General features: G+C 39.5%; 1 protein-coding gene across 4 annotated transcripts in view; it reads right to left on the bottom strand.

Annotated features, from left to right (window-relative positions):
* Window positions 1-643: 643 nt before the first annotated feature.
* The window catches only part of STAM2 (signal transducing adaptor molecule 2), a 61,466-nt gene continuing 42,207 nt past the window's right edge, over window positions 644-19,902 (bottom strand). For 3 of the 4 annotated variants that reach the window (XM_061437991.1, XM_061437999.1, XM_061438010.1), the window contains exons 13-14: window positions 17,296-17,465; window positions 644-15,411 (exon numbers count right to left, since the gene is read on the bottom strand). In XM_061437991.1, coding sequence (XP_061293975.1) covers window positions 15,180-15,411; window positions 17,296-17,465 — 402 coding nt within the window. In that variant the 3' untranslated portion in view covers window positions 644-15,179. The remainder of the gene's footprint in view (window positions 15,412-17,295; window positions 17,466-19,902) is intronic. The other variant, XR_009740587.1, reaches the window with a different exon arrangement.

The following is a 19,902-nucleotide window of genomic DNA, read 5'->3' as shown; positions in this document are numbered from 1 at the left end:
ACAGATTAGTGGTTGCTTAGGGCAGGGGAGGTTGGGGGGATATTGAAGTGATAGTTAAGTCTACAGGGCTTCTTTTTGAGGCAAAGAAAATGTTACTAAAAATACTAAAAAGCACTGAATTGCACACTTTTTCATGTTTTACCTATTTATTTTTGCACTGGGTCTTCGTTGCTGCACTCAGGCTTTCTCCAGTTGTGGTGAGTGCAGGAGGCTGCTCTCTGGTTGTGGTACGTGGGCTTCTCATTGCGGTAGCTTCTCTTGTTGTGGAGCATGGGCTTTAGAGCACTGGCTTAGCAGTCGTGGGGTACAGGGCTCTGCTGCTCCACACGATGTGGGATCTTCCCAGACCAGGGATCAAACCCATGTGCTGTGCACTGGCAGGTAGATTCTTAACCACTGGACCACCCGGGAAGTCCCTGAACTGTACATTTTAAATAGATGAATGGTGTGGTATGTGAACTAACTCAAAGCCTCTACTTTGAAAAAATCTTCAGACTTTATAAAAAGTGAACTCAAAACAGATCATAGATCTAAGTACAAACCTTTAAAACTTCTAAGAGAAAAAATAGGAGAAGATCTACATGACTTTGGGTTTGGTGATGAGGTTTTGGATACACTACTACCAAAAATGTATCCAAGAAAGTAAAAATTGACATGTTTGGCTTTATTAAAATTAAAAACTACTGTAGGCTCTGTGAAAGACTCTGTTAAGAGAATGAAATGACAGAATACATTTCTGGCAGAATACATTTGCAAGACACAAATCCGATAAGGAACCTGTAAATAAAATATACAAACAACTCTCAAAACTCAACAATAAGAAAACTAACAACTCAATAAATGGACAAAAGATTTGAATGGACACTTTACCAAATATAGTAGCAAATAAGCATATGAAAAGATACCCAAGATCAGTTGTCAACGGGAAAATACAAATTAAAATGACAATACAGTACCAACACACACCTATGAGGCTTAAAAACAACTTTAATTGACAATAGCACTTTTTATCGAGGATTAGAAGGAACAGGAATTCTTATTCGTTGATGATGGGAATGCTAAATGGCACAGCCACTATGGAAAATAGTTTGTCAGTTTGTTAATAAGTTAAACACACCAACAGTCCAGCAGTTGTGGTCCTAAGTATTTACACAATTGACTTGAAACCTTAGGTGCACACAAAAAACCAGCATGCAAATGTAGGTAGCAGTTTTATTCATAATTACCCCAAGCTGGAAGCAACCAAGATGTCCTTCAATAGGCAAATGTATCTTTTAAAATATAGTCAATGGTACAATGGAATATTATTTGGTGATTTTAATAAAAAATGATCTAACAAGCCATTAAAAGACATGGATAAACCTTAAATGCATCTTGTTTAATGAAAGAAGCCAATCTGAGGCTAGAAGCTACATTTGTAACTACATAAATGATTATGTGAGTGCTAAGTTGCTTTAGTCAGGTCCAACTCTTTGCGCCCCTAGGGACTATAGTCCACCAGGCTGTTCTGTCCATGGGATTCTCCAGGCAAAGAATACTGGAGTAGGTTGCCATGCCCACCTCCAGGGGATCTTCCCAACCGAGGGATCGAACCTGCGTCTCTTCCATATTCTACATTGGCAAGTGGGTTCTTTACCACTAGTGCCACCTGGGAAGCCCACACAAATTATTATATTTATATGCAATTTTAGAAAAAGTCAAGCTATAACAGTAAACAGATCAGTAGAAAGGAGGAGGGTTGAACAGGTGAAGCACAGGATTTTTTTAGGATGCTGAAACTACTCTGTAGGATACTGTAATGCTGGATATTTGACTCTAAGCATGTGTCAAAACCTAGAGAACTTTACAGCACAAAGAGTGAACCTTAATGTGTGCAAATTAAAAAAATCATTTAGAAATTCTGGACATTCCCAAGGTGGGAGGCAGAATGTGACAAAAGAATATTATTATTATGACAGCAAACCATGAAACAACTTCAATGAAGGACATGGGAGAGGGGGAAGGTGCTAGTCTAAGTAATGTTTGAAATGAGTGGAGTCTATGAGACTAAGGCAAAAGGAGCTGTGCAGAAGCAGGACTGCACTGCAGTTGACAAAGTTGTTCCCTGAGGAGGATGGGTTAACAATTCTGAAGTCCCTATACATACATACTGGAATGGAATAATTAGGTAAATGGATGGCAGGTGTTGGGAGCCAGGTTTTTCTACTGTTGGAGTGGAAGGTTACAGATGGGCAAGGGGAGATGTCTAGGATGATCCGTGTGGTAATGGATTAGGGTCAGAGACACAGGTGTGAACTCAAGTGTAGCTCAGTGTGAGACTCAGATGGTTCTATATAGAAATATGCAAAGATATGCATGGGTTAGCATATACACACTTGTTTTCCTGTCCTCAGTTGAGGGTCTAGAAATAACTGCATCTCAGTAGCAACAAATGCATCTAGAATTCAGGTCTTGGTTTCTAATACTGTCCTCTAATAAAAGGGCACCTTGAAGAAACGGCTGACTCCAGGAGCGGGGCAGGAAGTATATAAGATAAGCCTGGAGCATTATCATGTCAGAAAGTAAAGAAGTGCTAAAAAAAAAAAAAAAAGTGACTGGGTATATACATCAAAGGAGCACAGGAGCAAACTGATAGAGCTCTCAATGGCCAAAGTTGGAACAATTTGAGCAATAAAATAAAGTAGTATTGGAATATATCCTAATGTAGAAAATAAATATCTATGAGCTCATAGTGATAAAAATAAATGACTGAATAAATAAACGGAAGAGAAGAGACAAATCTCCCATAAGGAAGAATTCCAAATAATCTATTAGAAACGCCATAGCTACCACTCCCTCCGTGTGCACTGCGCAGTGATCTTCCAAAGAGGGCAACCTGGCCAGGAGCAGTGGAGAAAGGCGACCAGCACCACCTCAGCCAGGTGTTCAGGATCAGCATCACCTGACCAGGATGACGATACACACCCTTGATATCACAGGAGGGCAAAGGTTTGAGAGAGGGTCTTCTCTCAAACCCACAGCCCCTGTCTAATCATGAGAAAGACACCGTGCAAATCTCGATTGAGGGAGGTTCTATAAAACTCATGACTTAGAACTTCTCAAAACTGCCAAGGAAAGTCCAAGAAACTGTCACAGCCAAAAGAAGCCTGAGGGGATGTGATAACTAAATGGCATGTTGTATCCTGGATGGGATCCTAGGACAGAAAAAGGACATGAGGCAAAAGCTAAGGAAGCCAGAATCAAGTATGGACTTAAGTTAATAATAATGTATCAGTACTGGTTTTAGTGGTAACGGATGTACTTCAGTAAGGTAAGATGTTTTTAATAGGGGAAACAACATTTAGAACTCTCTGTATTATCTTCACAACTTTTCTGTAAATCTAAAACGATCCCAAGATTTAAAAAAAATTTTTTAAGTCTAAAATTTTATAGCTGGAAGGGAACTTAGTAACCATTTAGAACAAACCCCACTTTTAGCAAATTAGGAATCTGATCTCAAGAGAATGACTTACTCAAGAGCAATTGACCACTGCGAAGAGTTGACTCATTGGAAAAGACTCTGATGCTGGGAGGGATTGGGGGCAGGAGGAGAAGGGGACGACAGAGGATGAGATGGCTGGATGGCATCACTGACTCGATGGACCTGAGTCTGAGTGAACTCCGGGAGTTGGTGATGGACAGGGAGGCCTGGTGTGCTGCGATTTATGGGGTCGCAAAGAGTCAGACAAGACTGAGCGACTGAACTGAACTGAACTGAACTGACAGATATTCTGTCTTCCTTCCTAAAACGTTGAATGCTGCTAAATCAGTTTGTCAGCTGCAAATACTCTTAAAACTTTATTCTGTCACTTAAATACATTTTGAAAAGTGTTTCCTACAGTCAAAATTCTGTCTGAAGTACTGTTGAAAAAAGACATGATTTACAGAGCTCAGAATCATAAGATGGCAGTAATTTCATATTTAAAAATAAAGTCACAAAAAATTTTGTCTAGGGTCCATGCATCTAGGAAAATATTATTTGTATTTTTAAGCTCAGAGTATACAAAAATCATAACAGTAGCACATGTACTCAACTGCATTCATAGGTTTGTGTAATTAACCTTTCACCTTTATCTCATGACAATCCCACTGTAAATTTTCTGAGTTTTTGTCTCAGGAGGATCTACTTTGTCTTGTTCTAAAAATTTATCCAGAATTACCTCTTCTCCTCCCCCTCTCCCCTAATACTCTGGTTCAAACTTTGAAAATCTGTTCCAAAGTCACAGAAGGCCATGGACCTTCAGGATATTCAAGATTGTTATAGATTCAAAAATTGGAAAAAGTCTACTTTCTTAACCCTAAAAAGCTTATATGCTATAAAAACCAGTGAAAATATTGTTTTCTGGATACAATTTTAAAGAGTACAAATGATGCAGATAGTAATGGAAGTAAATTTTTAGGTTCAAGTTTGAAGTATAATTACTGTGAAGATGACTCACATATCTTGTATGTGCACAGTTGCTCAGTTGTGTCCGACTCTTTGCCATCTCATGGACTGGAGCCCACCTGGCTCTTCTGACCATGGAATTTTCCAGGCAAGAATACTGGAGTGCGTTGCCATTTCCTTCTCCAGGGGAGCTTCCTGATCCAGGGATCAAACCTGTGTGTCTCTGCATTTCCTGCTTGGAAGGTGGATTCTTTACCACTGTGCCACCTGGGAAGATAAAGTGGGGAATTATATTGAGATGCTAGTAGTGTAGTGTAGTGAAGTTGCTCAGTCATGTCGGACCCTTTGCGACCACATGGACTGTAGCTTACCATGCTCCTCTGTCCATGGGATTTTCCAGGCAAGAGTACTGGAGTGGGTTGCCATTTCCTTCCCCAGGGGATCTTCCCGACCCAGGCATAGAACCTGGGTCTCCCTCATTGTAGGCAGACACTTTTACCGTCTGAGCCACCAGGGAAGTCATTGAGATGCTAACTATTAGCTGATTTAATTTTTTTTTACCAGTCCTATTTGTCATCTTTGCTTTAGTAACACATTTATCTATTCATCTTTAGCTGCGCTGGGTCTTCGTTGCTGTGCGTGGCCTTTCTCTAGTTGCAGCGAGTGGGGGCTGATCTTTGTTGTGGAGCTCGGGCTCTAGGTGCAGGGGTTTCAGTAGTTGTGGCTCATTGGCTCTAGACCGCAGGCTCAGTAGTTGTGGTGCCTGGGCTTAGTTGCTCCAAAGGTGTGTGGAATCCTCCCAGACCAGGGATTGAACGTGTGTCTCCTGCATTGACTGGCGGATTCCTAACCACTGGACCAACAGGGAAGACCCAAATCTTAGTGGAATACAATACCATGGATCCCACGTTTCTGGTCCAGCAGATGGCTTGTCTCTGCTTGTCTTCCTATTCCCAGGTCCAGGCTAAAGAAGCAGCCCCAATCTGAGATGTACTAGCTCTGAAAAGAGTAGAAACCAGAGGGCTACAGGAATTTTGAGATGCCTCTTTAAGCTTCTGCTTAGATGTGGGCATTTGTTGCACCTGCTTACATCCCATTGGCTAATACACAACATGCAACCATTTCACTGCATGGAAACATACTAATCCAGAAGTCAAGAGCATGGGCAGATACGTACAAGCCTCTTCCAGGAAAGGGGGAAAGCAAAAACCTACAAACAATACAACCCTCCACCTGAAGGATAACTTGGAAGTGGAATATCCAGTATTGTCAGGCCCATTACATAGAATTTTCTTTTTCCTTAATCTCCATATCCTCGTGCTGCGTCTCTTGTTAATATCACCTGCTCAAATTACCCGTAACCTTTCTTTTTAGAAATATTTGGCCACGTCAGGTGTTAGTTGCCCCACGCACACTCCTTGCCTTTTCTAGCTGTGGAGTGCAGACTCCTCTCTAGTTGTGGCACACGGGCTCAGTGGTTGCAGCACGTGGGCTTAGTTGCCTCACAGCACGTGAGATCTTAGTTCCCAGGCTAGGGGTTGAATTCGCCTCCCCTGAATTGGAGGGTGGATGCGTAACCATTCGACCACCAGGGAAATCCCGACCATGACCTTTCCATCTTCTAGGTGACTCCTTTGTTTATTGTTCTGCATAACCACTCACTCCTTCTCCAGTCCTTAGCAAGGTCTGTGATGTACTGTCACCTGCCATGAGTCATAAGGAAATATTCACTGGGCTTCTGCTCTGCTGCAACCCCTGGGCTCAAAGTAGAGAAATGAACATGCTGTCCTGGAAGGCATCCATGAGTATTATTTGCTAAGCACTGGAGACACTACGATTTTTTCAAGAGCTACTGACCATATTGACAATGACAGGGCCTTTTGTCTCTTGATAGTTAAAATGGAATAGTCCCTGGATTCTAAGATAACTTGGGAGTTTAAGATACATCACTGGTAGAATAGCTTTAAGGGAAGAAAATTAAGTCCTACAATATACATGCTCATCCACTGGAAAATAAAATACATCCTGATTTCACACATGTTAAAGTGGAATGATTACAATAAACAAGTACAAGAGTAAAAAAAAGATGAAGAAAACGCATATTTTTTGAATGCCAGGCACTGTGAGGTGCTATGCAGCTCTCTGCTAAATCAATTATTCTTCATTCCAAAAATATTTTATATGCCTCTGCTAGGTCCTGTGAATACACCACTGAGTAAAACAGAACTCCAAGTTCTGAAAGATTTTGTAGATCTAGTGAAGGTAAGAATATTTTCAGATACAAATAGCAAAGCCCTACCAACAGAAACCTAGACAAATAGGGGTAATGACAGATTTTTTTTCCCCCAACGCAAGAATTCCAGAGGAAGATAGTTTAGAACTGGTGTATCTCTCAAAGGTGCAAACAAAGAATCAGGCATCTTTAAACTTTTCTGAGCCCTCATAACTTTATTCCTCATGGTCACAATATGGTTGCTTTATCTCTTGACATTGCATTTGCCTTCTAAGCCAGAAGGGGGAAGAGCCAAAAGCCCTTTCTTTTAAAATTGTCTTTCATCTTAGAAAGCCCATCCAAGGAACTCTGACCTATATTTCATTGACTGAAGCCTATGTCATTGGGTCACCCATGGCTGATTCCCAAAGGAATTTGGGAAGGCAAACATTATTACCTTGTTTGCTGATTTCCATATGGAGGAATATTAATGAGATGGTCGGAAATTGGATGTTGAATGAGTCAAGCTGTAGTATCTGACCTAAAGACAGATCCGTATCACACACAGATCATTCCAATACAATGTGTCAACTATTACGGAGTTACAAGATGCTCCCCGCAGACGTGCAGCAGGGTCTAGGAGCCAGAATCAGAATAAGAATTTGGGCTGACACAAAGACAATTTATTAGGTGATCAAAAGCGTTTCAGGCAGAGAAAAACAACAGGGCCAAACACAGGCAGGCGCACACACACACACACACACACGCAAAGCAATATTAGCACCTGAGGAATTTTGAGCTAATGTAGAAATCTAGCATGTATATGAGAAAGTGGAAGACGTTAGAAGGGCTGCCAAGGGTGAGGTCATAAAGACCGTAACTAGTACATGACTCCTAAGTTGGTCCCTCACTGAGTATGTGACAGGACTCCAAGCTCAGGTTGGATGATTTTTTCTCAGCAGCTTTGGTCCTTGGAGAAACTAACCTGTATATGTGGATGCTGGGCCCCAGATTTCAACTCAGAACTAGTTCTCCTACTTCAAATCAATCTCAATTAGCTGTCACCTGCTGTCTTCCTCAGAGCAATTCCTTGAATTTCACTCTTTTCTATTCAGAAAACACAGAGCACTGTCAGGATCTCAGAGCCAGGCTATTTGCATCAAGATCTGGTCTCATCATCCCCCGTGTGACTGAGCTAACTGTACCAGAATATACATGTTAAACAGATCCAGCCACTTGCATGCTGTTCCTTACATGAGCACACTCACATCTGAAGGCATTTTACCCCCATGTGAGCCCTCTGGGACCTGTCTCAGTGACTTGTGGGAAAGGAAGCTGTTATAAGATACTAGCTAACAGCCTGAATATACAAATCATTCCTAGGTAACCGTCACACCAGTGTAGTGGGAAAAGGCACAGGCATGGGCCTCAGACAGACCAGGTCATAATCGCAACTTTGGCCACGTAACTGTGTGACCTTGTGAGGATTATGTCACCTCTTTGCCTACCTAACAAGTGTTATGCGAATTCAATGACAATGTATACGAGAAGTTTTTCATCAAGTCCAAGTGCAACATCTGATGTTATACAACCAGTTAGTGCACGGCAAAGCCACAAGCACAACGCAACCTTGGAAATTCAGTTCTTAGCATCCGCAGCATGTAGTACCTATGTTATTATATGAATTAGTTAATGAATGTTAATAAACCTTTAATTTCTTCATCTGTTTCAAAATAGAAATGACAGGAGCAACTTAAAACTTTAATCCCCATCTCTATAGACTTCCAGGACCTTCTTGGTCTCTCCTGAGGTTAAAAAAAAGTCCCAGTTTTAATGATCAAGTCAGATGTAACTATACTGCTGCTGCTGCTGCTGCTGCTGCTGCTGCTAAGTCGCTTCAGTCGTGTCCGACTCTGTGTGACCCCATAGATGGCAGCCCACCAGGCCCCCGTCCCTGGGATTCTCCAGGCAAGAACACTGGAGTGGGTTGCCATTTCCTTCTCCAATGCATGAAAGTGAAAAGTGAAAGGTAAGTCGCTCAGTCGTGTCCGACTCTCAGCGACCCCATGGACTGCAGCCTACCAGGCTCCTCAGTCCACGGGATTTTCCAGGCAAGAGTACTGGAGTGGAGTGCCATCACCTTCTCCGGTAACTATGCTAATTCTAGCCTTTATTGACTAAAAACTATGGTATACTTAGAGAATCTTAACAAGAGCTTATTTGACAGCAAATAAGCTGTCATTGGGCAGGAACAGAGTGATCTGAGTCTGAGTCTATTTACCAGGCAAATAGTAATACCAGGTTGTAAACATATGTGCACAGGTCTGTCTCTGTGTCAGGTACTATAGAATGGCTCACTCCTACATTTATTCCTAATCATCTCCTCCCCTGGCTTCTCTATATAGAGGCTGAAAGCAAAATACTCACTTTCCCAGACTCACTTGCTGTTAAGGGTAGCCTCTTGACACAGTACTGACCAGACATGTAGGTGAAAATCTCTGGGGAACGGTTTCCTAGGAAAGAAATGCTAAAACCTACTTTTGTCTTGGGTTCTAGGTCCCATTTTTTAGACAATGTACTTTTCACAATGCTTGTCTGAAGTTACTTGGAAGAAAAAAAACTTACATGATAGCTAAAGGCAAATCTCTACATTGCCACCCAACATATCTGTCTGTTCATGGGCTAATCTGTTGACCACCAGGAATGATATCCTGACAAGCTAGCACTGACTCCCCTTTTAGGTATGTGACAGAAGTCACCAGATGAGGACAAGGCTATCACCTTTTAGAACTGCAAACTATACAGCTATGCAGTTGATGCACTGCAGCTAGAGGACTTAGGTTCTAGAACTGACTACCATTAGCGTATGCTATAGCAGTGTCAAAAAGCAGGTGGTGAAAGAGCCGTCTCTTCAACAAATGGTGTTGGGACAACTGGATGCCCATATGCAAAAGAAAGAAGTTGGAGTCCTACCTCACACTATGCACAAAAATTAAATCAAAATGGATCAATGACCTACTTTCAAGAGCTAAAACCATAAAACTCTGAGAACAGGAGAAAATCTTCATGACCTTGGATTTAGTAATGAACTCTTAGATATGACATCAAAAGCACAAGCAACAAAAGAAATTGTAAATAAATGGACTCCATCAAAATTAAAAACCTTCATGCATCAAAGAACATCATCAAGAAAATAAAAAGACAACCTACAGAACGGAAGAAATTAGATCCATGTGTCTAGTATCCATTATATCAAGCACTCTTACAACTCAATGACAAACAATCCAATTTAAAAAATGAGCAGAAGGCTCACAGATATTTTTCCAAAACAGATACACAGTGGCCAAGCACATGAAAAGATGCTCAATACCCATTAGGGAAACACAAATAGAAACCACAATGAGGCACCACTTCACATCCATCAGAATGACTACAATTTTTTAAAATAGGAAATAAGCATTGGTGAGAATGTAGAGAAATCAGAACCCTCAAGCATTGTTGGTGGCAGCATGAAAGTTTGACAGTTCCTGAGAATATGAAATATAAAATTACATATGACCCAGTAGTTACACCCTAATATATAGATACAAAAGAACTGGAAATTGGTATTCAAATAATATGTACACACACATTCATAGCAGCACTATTCACAATAGCAAAGAGGTGGAAACAGCCCAAGTACCCATCAACAGATGAATGGATAAATCAACCTGTGGTATATGAACCTCATTTACTATGTTATATGTGGAGATGTACCTCAACAACTTTATGCTAAGTGGAAAAACAAGACAACAAAAAGACTAATTTGGGGAGATGGTAAATGGTACTAAAATGCCACTGTTCATTTCAAAATGGCTAATTTTATGTTACATGATTTCACTTCATTTTTTTTAAAGATGGCTCCCTAGACTACATATAATTAGTAGAGGTCGTTGACCTGCTGTAAAAGTATTGGAAAGTCTTTTCCTTTATTTTATGGTATAAAATAAAAACATAATTCCATTCTTCAGTAGCCTTTCTGGAGAATACCCAGTTTTCTGGTTTCTTCTTCTGTCCCTCTGCTTGCTTTGAACATTTCTCCTTTTGTTCAATACCCACTAGAAGAGCGAATAGTAATTGCATAAGCTCTGGCAGAAAGAAATCAATTATTGAAATGCAGATTTTTTTAATCACTAAAAATGGGATTATCAGGGGTCTTAGCTTCATTTCAGAGAAAGCTATGGCACCCCACTCCAGTACTTTTGCCTGGAAAATCCCATGGACAGAGGAGCCTGGTAGGCTGCAGTCCATGGGGGTGCTAAGAGTCGGACATGACTGAGCGACTTCACTTTCACTTTTCACTTTCATGCATTGGAGAAGGAAATGGCAACCCACTCCAGTGTTCTTGCCTGGAGAATCCCAGACACAGGGGAGCCTGGTGGCTGCCGTCTATGGGGTCGCACAGAGTCGGACACAACTGAAGCGACTTAGCAGTAGCAGTAGCTTCATTTATCCATACAATTTCATTATAGTTTGAAAAAGATAATAAAAGTCTAGCAGCTGGACTTACTTGTCTCAGAACTCTTGTGACAATTTTAACCAGTCTTGTAAAAGTCTGGAATGCCCGGTATTCAGATTTCACCATAGACTTTTATCCAAGTTCATTTGTTTCCTAGTGCTGCCATAACAAAGTACCTCAGAGTGGCTTAAAGCATTGATTTCTTGTGAGTTTTAGAGGCTAGAAATTTGAAATCAAGGGCCATGTTCCTTCTGAAGTCTCTTAGGGAAGAATCTGTCCTTGCTTCCTCCTGTTCTGGTGGCCCCAGGCAGTCCCTTGACTTGTGGTAGATTAATTCCCATCTCTGCCTCCATCTTCATAACTTGCTGGCTGTGTCTCTGTGTCTTCTCTTCTCATAAGGGCACTGTCATGGGATTTAGAGCCCATGCTAAATCCAGAGTGATCTCACCTTGAGATCCTTAACTAATTATATCTGCTGATTTTTTCCAGTTGAGTTCACATTCTGACATTCTAGAGGAGCATGAATTTTGGGAGGACACTGTTTATCCCAAAAGGAACTTCCTGACCCAGAAACTGAACCCAGGTCTCCCACATTGCAGGCAGATACTTTACCGACTGAGCTATGTGGGAATTTCTGTGGTGGATCAGACAGTAAAGCGTCTGCCTACAATGTGGGAGACCTACGTTCGATCCCTGGGTTGGGAAGATCCCCTGGAGAAAGAAATGGCAAACCACTCCAGTATTCTTGCTTGGAAAATCCCACGGATGGAGGAGCCTGGTAGGCTACAATTCACGGGTTCACAAAGAGTCAGACACGACTGAGCGACTTCACTTTCATTCATCCCACTACTCTGTGTAAGCAACCTAATTTCTCTTTTTGACACAGTAAGGTTTTTTCAAAATGCAAATTTTAATTTGCTTGGTAAGATTAGAACCAATCTTCTGTGGAGAACTTTATTTAAAAAATAAATCTTTAATCTTCAACAGAAACTAAATCAAATCCCTAGAACTGAGTCCTCTACTTACTAAAACTGATGTAAGTAAATAAGAAAAATGCCTTTTGACAGAAACAAAGTATGACAGATTGGTGCTATAGTATTTATAATTTATTACTTACAAAAATAACTTCAGCTTTCTCATCAAAATGACAATAAATCCTCTCCCAGAAGTCAGGGGCCTCGGCACAATTTTTACTAAGAACCTTCTTTTAAAATTCCTAAACCATAATTTTTAACATCTAAAATCAATTTTTAAAAAATTTGGACGGTGAAACTTTGTCTTCAAAATATACAGTGATATCTGTTATGTAGTCAGGTATCAATTGTTAATTGATAAGTATTATAATTATTTAATGTTTAATTTTATAAACAAGTTACCTAATTACAAGACAATGTTGGTACAGCATGTATTTTTCAAAGTGTAAGAACATATCTCACTTAATATAGTTTAAGATCTAGGGTAGATTTTTCCTACATTCGTGAAAATTGTATTATAAATTGTCAGGAATTCTTTCTAATGTACCAAGATTTCCATATGAAAAAGTAGAAGTTATTTTTATTTTTTATATAAAATAGTAAGTATGAAACTAATGTAGAAATCTGATGTTAGACAATTCTTTTGGCAGAAAACATTTAATTATAAACAGGTCTTAAACACATCCATAAGATCATGAAAAAGAAAGAAAAATAACCCTGTTTTTCTTATTAACACCAAAAATATCTCAGTACACAGATTTAATAACATTTTTATACTATCAACAACCTGTAACACAAAATTCGCTACAGTATGGCAAAAATAAAATTATTTTTAATTTAAAAGGGAGAAGAAACTTCCAGATATATAAAATTTCACAGATAAATGCCAATATACACTATATACATGTTTCATGTTATATCATTTCAAAACTACATTAGTTGAACTTAAAAATGGCAGAACCCAAATTAGTGGGTGTGCAGTATTTATTGTAATTCAAAGACTTACACAGAATCAAGCTTTTACAACTCAGATCACAATTATACATAAATTATTTACACAAACATTAAAATAACTATTAAATATTGTTTGGGAGGAAAATGTAAGATTTTTCATATATTATGCAAATGTTAATTATTATCAAGAGGTTTTGAAAATGTTTTTTCTGTTTTGTTTTCTTTATAGAAGATTCATTTCCAAAAAAGTAAGGTGCTATTTTAGAATTTCTTACAAGTATATAACTGAATTCACATGGAAGGAAAATACTGGATAAAAAACAGAAAACAGACATCAAAGGTTAAAAGTTTCTTTCCAGTTACTTATATCTGAAATAAAACAATGACAGAAATTGGGTTTTTCAAATTCTGCTTGTTTTTCCCTTTAAATGTAGACCAAGTAGTATATAGAAGACTGTTTTTTCCCAGAATATAGTTTCTTTGAAAAAGGAACATATTTATAATGGAATTTCTATAAATACAGAAATGACAAATATTTCCAGAGCACTATCTTCAAATGGACTCTTAGTAGAAAGATTAAGGGCTTTCTTTAAAAAACAATATAGAAATCTTGCTTCCATGCAAGTTTATTTATTTTTGCAGCTTGCTGCATCTTAGTTTGAATATGGACCCCAGTGGTAACAGGGCCAAGTCATAACCACTGGAGAGCCAGGGAATTCCTGCTAGTTAAATTTTTAAAAACTTAACTTTACATCCATTGTTTCTCCCAGTTGAAATACCATGAATCTGTAAGCATATGTATTCACATTTTGTGCTATCTAAAAGGTTGGTAGATGATGCAGTAGTGGTGCAAATTCTTAGGAAAGAAAACAATCCCTATTGGTTTACTACCTAACTTCCAAAGTACGTGGAATATATTAGCACCTCACACTCACCTAGAACATAGGCTTCAGGAAAACTGTCTTGATGGCTTCCCTATAAATCCACTGCCTGTTATTATTCCACAAGCTCAAGATTACTTCTGAAAGCAATGGCCAAAATTGTCAACAGTCTGGCATACCATTGGTACTCAAATCACCTTTTAAAAAAACAACACATCAGTAAAAACACACATTATTCACGCCTGGTATACACTGCATCAAGTTATTAGGAATGTCTCGTAGCTCAAATTCACACAGTCTGTAAAAAGGAAATGCAGTGTCTCTGCACACCATGCTGCAGAAAAACAAAACCAACCGACCAACCAAAAAAAAAAACAAAAAACCAAATGGACCTTATATCTTCATTAGATGCTGGCCAAAACCACTTGAAAAGGTTGTTAAGTGACAATTCTAAATGCTAAGGACCCTTGTAGGAAAAAATGTTTTCTATTTTTTCCCCAGGGAATGGAAATGTTTCATGGGGCATCCCTCAACCCACTGTTGGCATGACTGGAGAACTGGCTAAACACTTTAACACACACCTGCATTTACATGGTCTTCACTAATAATAACAGAAAACATTTCTGTTCCTCCCAAAGTGCTCTTCCTTCCGTAGACAATTCTATGCTAATTATTACTCAGCACATCACTGAGAGCAAAACTGACAGTACTGCAAACACAACTGCAATTTAAGGAAACAAAGGAAATACGCAGGGAAGCTAAATGCTTGCACAAAAACATGTTCGCCTTTTTAAACAATGGTATGTGGGAAACTGAAAAAAAAGAGCAGACAGAAAGTACTTAAAGGTTTCAGTGCTTTCCCAATTACCATGACAATTTAGGGGTAAATGCTGCTTTCCTTATACACTCCTACACTCCTATCTCTTGTTGTTTAGTGTCATAAAGCTATTTGTTTGTTTGTCCAGATTTGTGTAGAGAGATTTGAAAGTAAGAAAAAACTAACGGGAAGCAACTTGAAGCGGCCTCTGATCAAAAGTCTGACTTCAAACAAGCTGGAACTTGAAAAGAACTTTTTATAGCATAAAAAGAAAGACAGGTTTTTGTGCTTTATTTATTCATGGGTCTTTTCAGTTGAGACAATATTTTTTTTCCTTCTTTTAGTATTTTCAGATTATAATCACAAGGGTTGAGTAGTACACTTATGAAGGCTTTCAAGAAAATGCTTGGTTTGATTTTAAAGGAGAGGCTGCTGTTGATGGTAATTTGTTTGCTGCTGTGCAACTGAATGAGCTGGAACTGCCACCGGAAAGCCTGCCAACTGCGGCAAGTTGGAAGTAGCGTTCTGGTAAGATGACATATCCACAGACATCCCCATCTGCTGTGTGTAAGCAGCTGCACCAGGAGCTGATTGAAGGTTAGAGTTCTGGTTCATGTAAGTAGGATTGGAAATAGTGTCTTGTCCAGTGCTGCAAACAAAATTTTAAAAAGAAAACCATATTTACTTTGCATTGTCTGGGTTACGGTTGGAGATCAATCACTGTGACAAAATAAAAATGTCTTTTCCATATTTCTAAGTTTATATAGCTCTACTATTCTGATTATGATTTAACCACTCCAGCTATCCAACACTGTTAATGTAATTTTCATATTTGGGAAGAAGGAAGTACTCCAAGTAAAATAAAATATAGGATTATAAGGCCTATCTAATTTTGTTTTCTCCAAAATCTCTCATGGAAAACATTTGGAAATCTTCTGAGAGATGCAGGTTGTTTCTGCCCCTGGTGTTCTTGACCAGCTGTGCTGAGAGCAGAACCCCAGCCCAAGTACCCTTTGGCCCGTCTTCCACTGTCCCCTTCTCTCAGTCAGCACAGCGGAGACCGTGTTTCCTTACCCACTCTTCACACTGTCCTCTGGTAGTGCCCTTTCCAAGCTGCCCCTGGTAGCTTAACCTGAATGCCTACATAAAAATAACACAAGCAGGGAGAATGTGGAATCCACACAGGACCTGAATCTACCCTCAACAGACTATATTAACACTCTGCAAAAACAAAACAAAAAAATCCCAAATTCCTACTAAGTTGAAAATCACACCAAACTGCAGGTACACCTATTTGTTCCTATAATTACTATAGTGTAGCTTTTATTTTATTTATTATTTATTTACTTTTTTGGCTGCATCAAGCCTTAGTTGTGGCACACGGGCTAAGCTGCCCCGCGGCATGTGGGATCTTAGTTCCGCAACCAGGGATCGAACTCATGTAACCTGCATTGGAAGGCGGATTCTCAACCACTGGACCACAATGAAGTCCCAACATAATGTAACTTTTAAAAGGGGCTTCCCCAGTGGCTATAATTTTTAATTGCACCAAATATACTGCTTCAATACAGGAGGATTAATGTCTATACTCCTCTATAGTTTTTCTCTCTGTAATTCCTAATGTCACCCAGGATAACAAAATTTTTACATTTTAACTGAGTTAAATACCAGTATGAACAGATTTATTTAATGACCAGATAATATCTAAAATTTATACTCATGGAATTTAAGAGTGGGAAGAGATTTTCGAGATCATTACATATGACTGTACTAAACAGACATTTTGTGTTAAGCAAAGTTAACAGAAGGCAAGATTCAAACATGGTTTTCAGAATAGAAGTGAAGAATATAAAAAAATCAGACGACAAATTCCACAGCTGAAACATACTTCTTTTAAGAGTCAAGCGGCAAAGGTTTTTGCTTTTTAGGAATACACACTCCTAAAATATGTCTGAGACTACTTTGTTGTTGTCGTTCAGTCACTCAGTCATGTCGCCTCTTTTGCGACCCTATAGGCCTGCCAGGTTCCTCTGTCCATGGGATTTCCCAGGCAGGAATACTGGAGTGGGTTGCCACTTCCGTCTTCACTGAGACTACTAATTATAGCACCGTGCTAAGTATATCATTGGCTTGGCTTCTATAAGGGAAGTGAAAGTGAAAGTGAAGCCACTCAGTCATGTCTGACTCTTTGTGGCCCCATGGACTGTAGATTACCAGCCTCCTCTGTCCGTGGGATTTTCCAGGCAAGAGTACTGGAGTGGCTTGCCATTTTCTTCTCCAAGTTAGCTGTATTTTTTTCCCAGGGACCCAGACTATAATCCAGGTCTGGGCACCATCTCAGTATGGGTAGCAAAGCTAAGACAGCAGCATTCCTATTTCATGGGATCTTGAATGAGCACTTCTATAACTTCATCTCAACAGCAAAAGAGGGCACTATTATTATAAAGAAAAGGGTCTAATTACTCTCATTCTGAACATCTGTGAAAATTTAATGTATGTAATTACAAAATTAACATAGCTCCCCAAAACTTACCTTAAGTACGGATTTTGAGCAGGCTGTGTTGTCACTGAGGAATTCACAGTTGGAGGCAGAGATCTCAGTGGACCAATCTGATCTGGTCCTAGGCTGTAGCTTTGGGCAACAGTGACTTGGTGAATACTTTGACCCATATAGTTTCCACCATGTGGTTGAACTGGGTATGTCTGTTAACCAAGGAGAAAAGGTTGACTCACTGATTTCCCAAACTACTGCCTAGCAATACATTAAAACTTTATTTTTCTTTTTCTTTTTTAAATTTTATTTTATTTTTAAACTTTACATAATTGTATTAGTTTTGCTAAATATCAAAATGAATCCGCCACAGGCATACATGTGTTCCCCATCCTGAACCCTCCTCCCTCCTCCCTCCCCACACCATTCCTCTGGGTTGTCCCAGTGCACCAGCCCCAAGCATCCAGTATCGCGCATCGAACCTGGACTGGCAACTCGTTTCTTACATGATATTCTACATGAAGCTTTAAAAGACTTAAATGAAATAAAATGTTCTAGTTCTTTGGAGAGCAATCTGATTTCACCAATCTGTCCACACTGGTATAAAACGTGGAGCGCTTCCACATCACAGTGCCAAATCCATGGAAGTTTATGATTTACATGCTCATTCTTTTATTTTGCAGTGGGATGAAAGGAAGGGAGGTGGTGTATTTTTAAGCAACAGGTTGGAATTCACCTAGGCTGTCTATTACTAGGTAACATGTCTTGCTGTCAAGCCACAGAAGACTATATACTCCCTTGAAGTCAGCACAGTATCACTTCAAGTCACCATGAGAGAGATGACCTTCACCCCTATCTCAGGGTGCCTTATTCAACTTCTTAAGAATGAAACTTAAAAGAATAAGTTGAAGGATAAGTGGTATCAAGGCAGGGTGCAGGCCCTCTCTGGCAATGCCTCCTTCATCCTTCCTGCAGGACAGATAGGACAAAAGGAGAGAAGAATTCTGGGTAAAGGAGATGTGCCCTCAAGAACTAGCAACATGGTCTATGTCTCTTTGGATATTTATATGTATGTGTGCCCTACTTAATTTCCAGGGTAACATCTCTTTCAGGACAGGCTCTACAACCTGCTTACAAAATACAACATTCAAAATAACTGCATGTTTAACAAGTATCATTTAGTAACTATCATCACTCCAATTTTAAACTATTTTTAAAGCAAAGACCAATAACATGAAAATACAGAATTCTAGAAATGCCAAATCAACTACTACATTGACAACTATAATCATGGGAATTCCCTGGCAGTCCAATGGTTAGGGGGCTTCCCTGAGAGCCCAGTTAGTAAAGAATCTGCCTGCAATGCAGGAGACCCCAGTCCAATTCCTGGGTCATGAAGATCTTCTGGAGAAGGGATAGACTACCCACTCCAGTATTCTTGGGCTTTCCTGGTGGCTCAGCTGGTAAAGAATCCACCTGCAGCGTGGGAGACCTGGGTTCGATCCCTGGGTTGGGAAGATCCCCTGGAGAAGGGAAAAGTTACCCACTCCAGTATTCTGGCCTGAAGAATTCCATGGACTGTATAGTCCATGGGGTTGTAAAGAGTTGGACATGACTGAGCGACTTTCACTTTCTTTCCAGTGGTTAGGACTCCATATTTTCATTGCTGAAGGCATGGGTCTGATCCTTGGTTGGGAACTAAGATGTGCAGTGCAGCCAAAACTTTAAAAAGGAAAAAAAAAATCATACTACCTCCTTAGCAGACACACACAGCCCATTGACAACAGGCTTAGATGGTGGGAGTGGACCTCTTCTGCAGGAATCCATTCAGGATTCCTGAATGGCCTTCACAGATGCAGCTAATGGTGTGTTACTCTAACTTTTTCTAGTATGAACTTTTCTTTTTCAAATTAGAATAGGAACTTTAAATATTTCAGATGTTATTATGCATGAATAATATAGATAACATCCTATGAAGAATCAAACTAGACAGAATGCTAACTTTTTAAAGGAATAAGTTGTGCTTAGTGAAACACGGATTGTAAACAGTATGCAACTAAACATAAACTCTGACACAGGAAGGACACAGGAAGGACCCTTTTCAGACACACAAAGCAGTAAATCCAACATCTAGTCCTATAACACAATGGCGCATTTTGTTTTGTTTCATGTCCACAGCAGCAGCAAATAAACAGAAGCAATATTGAATAAACTCCAGCTGTCTTTTGCACCTAGAAGTCCTTTCTACCCTCACATGTAATGACTCTCATCATTTTCAGAAGTTCAGGGAACAGCATATTTGATAAATGCATCTTGTCTGATGTGACAGTTACCATAGTAACTATTCTTTTTTTACTTAACAAGTATGTTGTGTCAAGTCACCTAGATTATGCATCCACATTCTGTTTCTCCTTGGTGTCTCCTTCACACACTCCTTTACATACCAGTTTTCATACATTAACATGAAATTTGTTCATCCAAGCTCATTCTGAATTCAACTGCTAACTGGCTGAAATTTGAAAAAGGCTTTAGAATACCGGATACTGACAAATATAAATATTCACTTCAGCTGGGAAGCACAGAAAAGGTGTAAAAAGCCCTGGAAAAGATGTTCATGAAAGGCTCATGGAACCTGTATATAGATCTGCA

Source organism: Bos javanicus, chromosome 2, assembly GCF_032452875.1.
Source record: "Bos javanicus breed banteng chromosome 2, ARS-OSU_banteng_1.0, whole genome shotgun sequence".
Lineage (NCBI taxonomy): Eukaryota > Metazoa > Chordata > Mammalia > Artiodactyla > Bovidae > Bos > Bos javanicus.
Note: the sequence above shows the minus strand (reverse complement) of the source record. Positions and strands in the feature narration are given on the sequence as shown.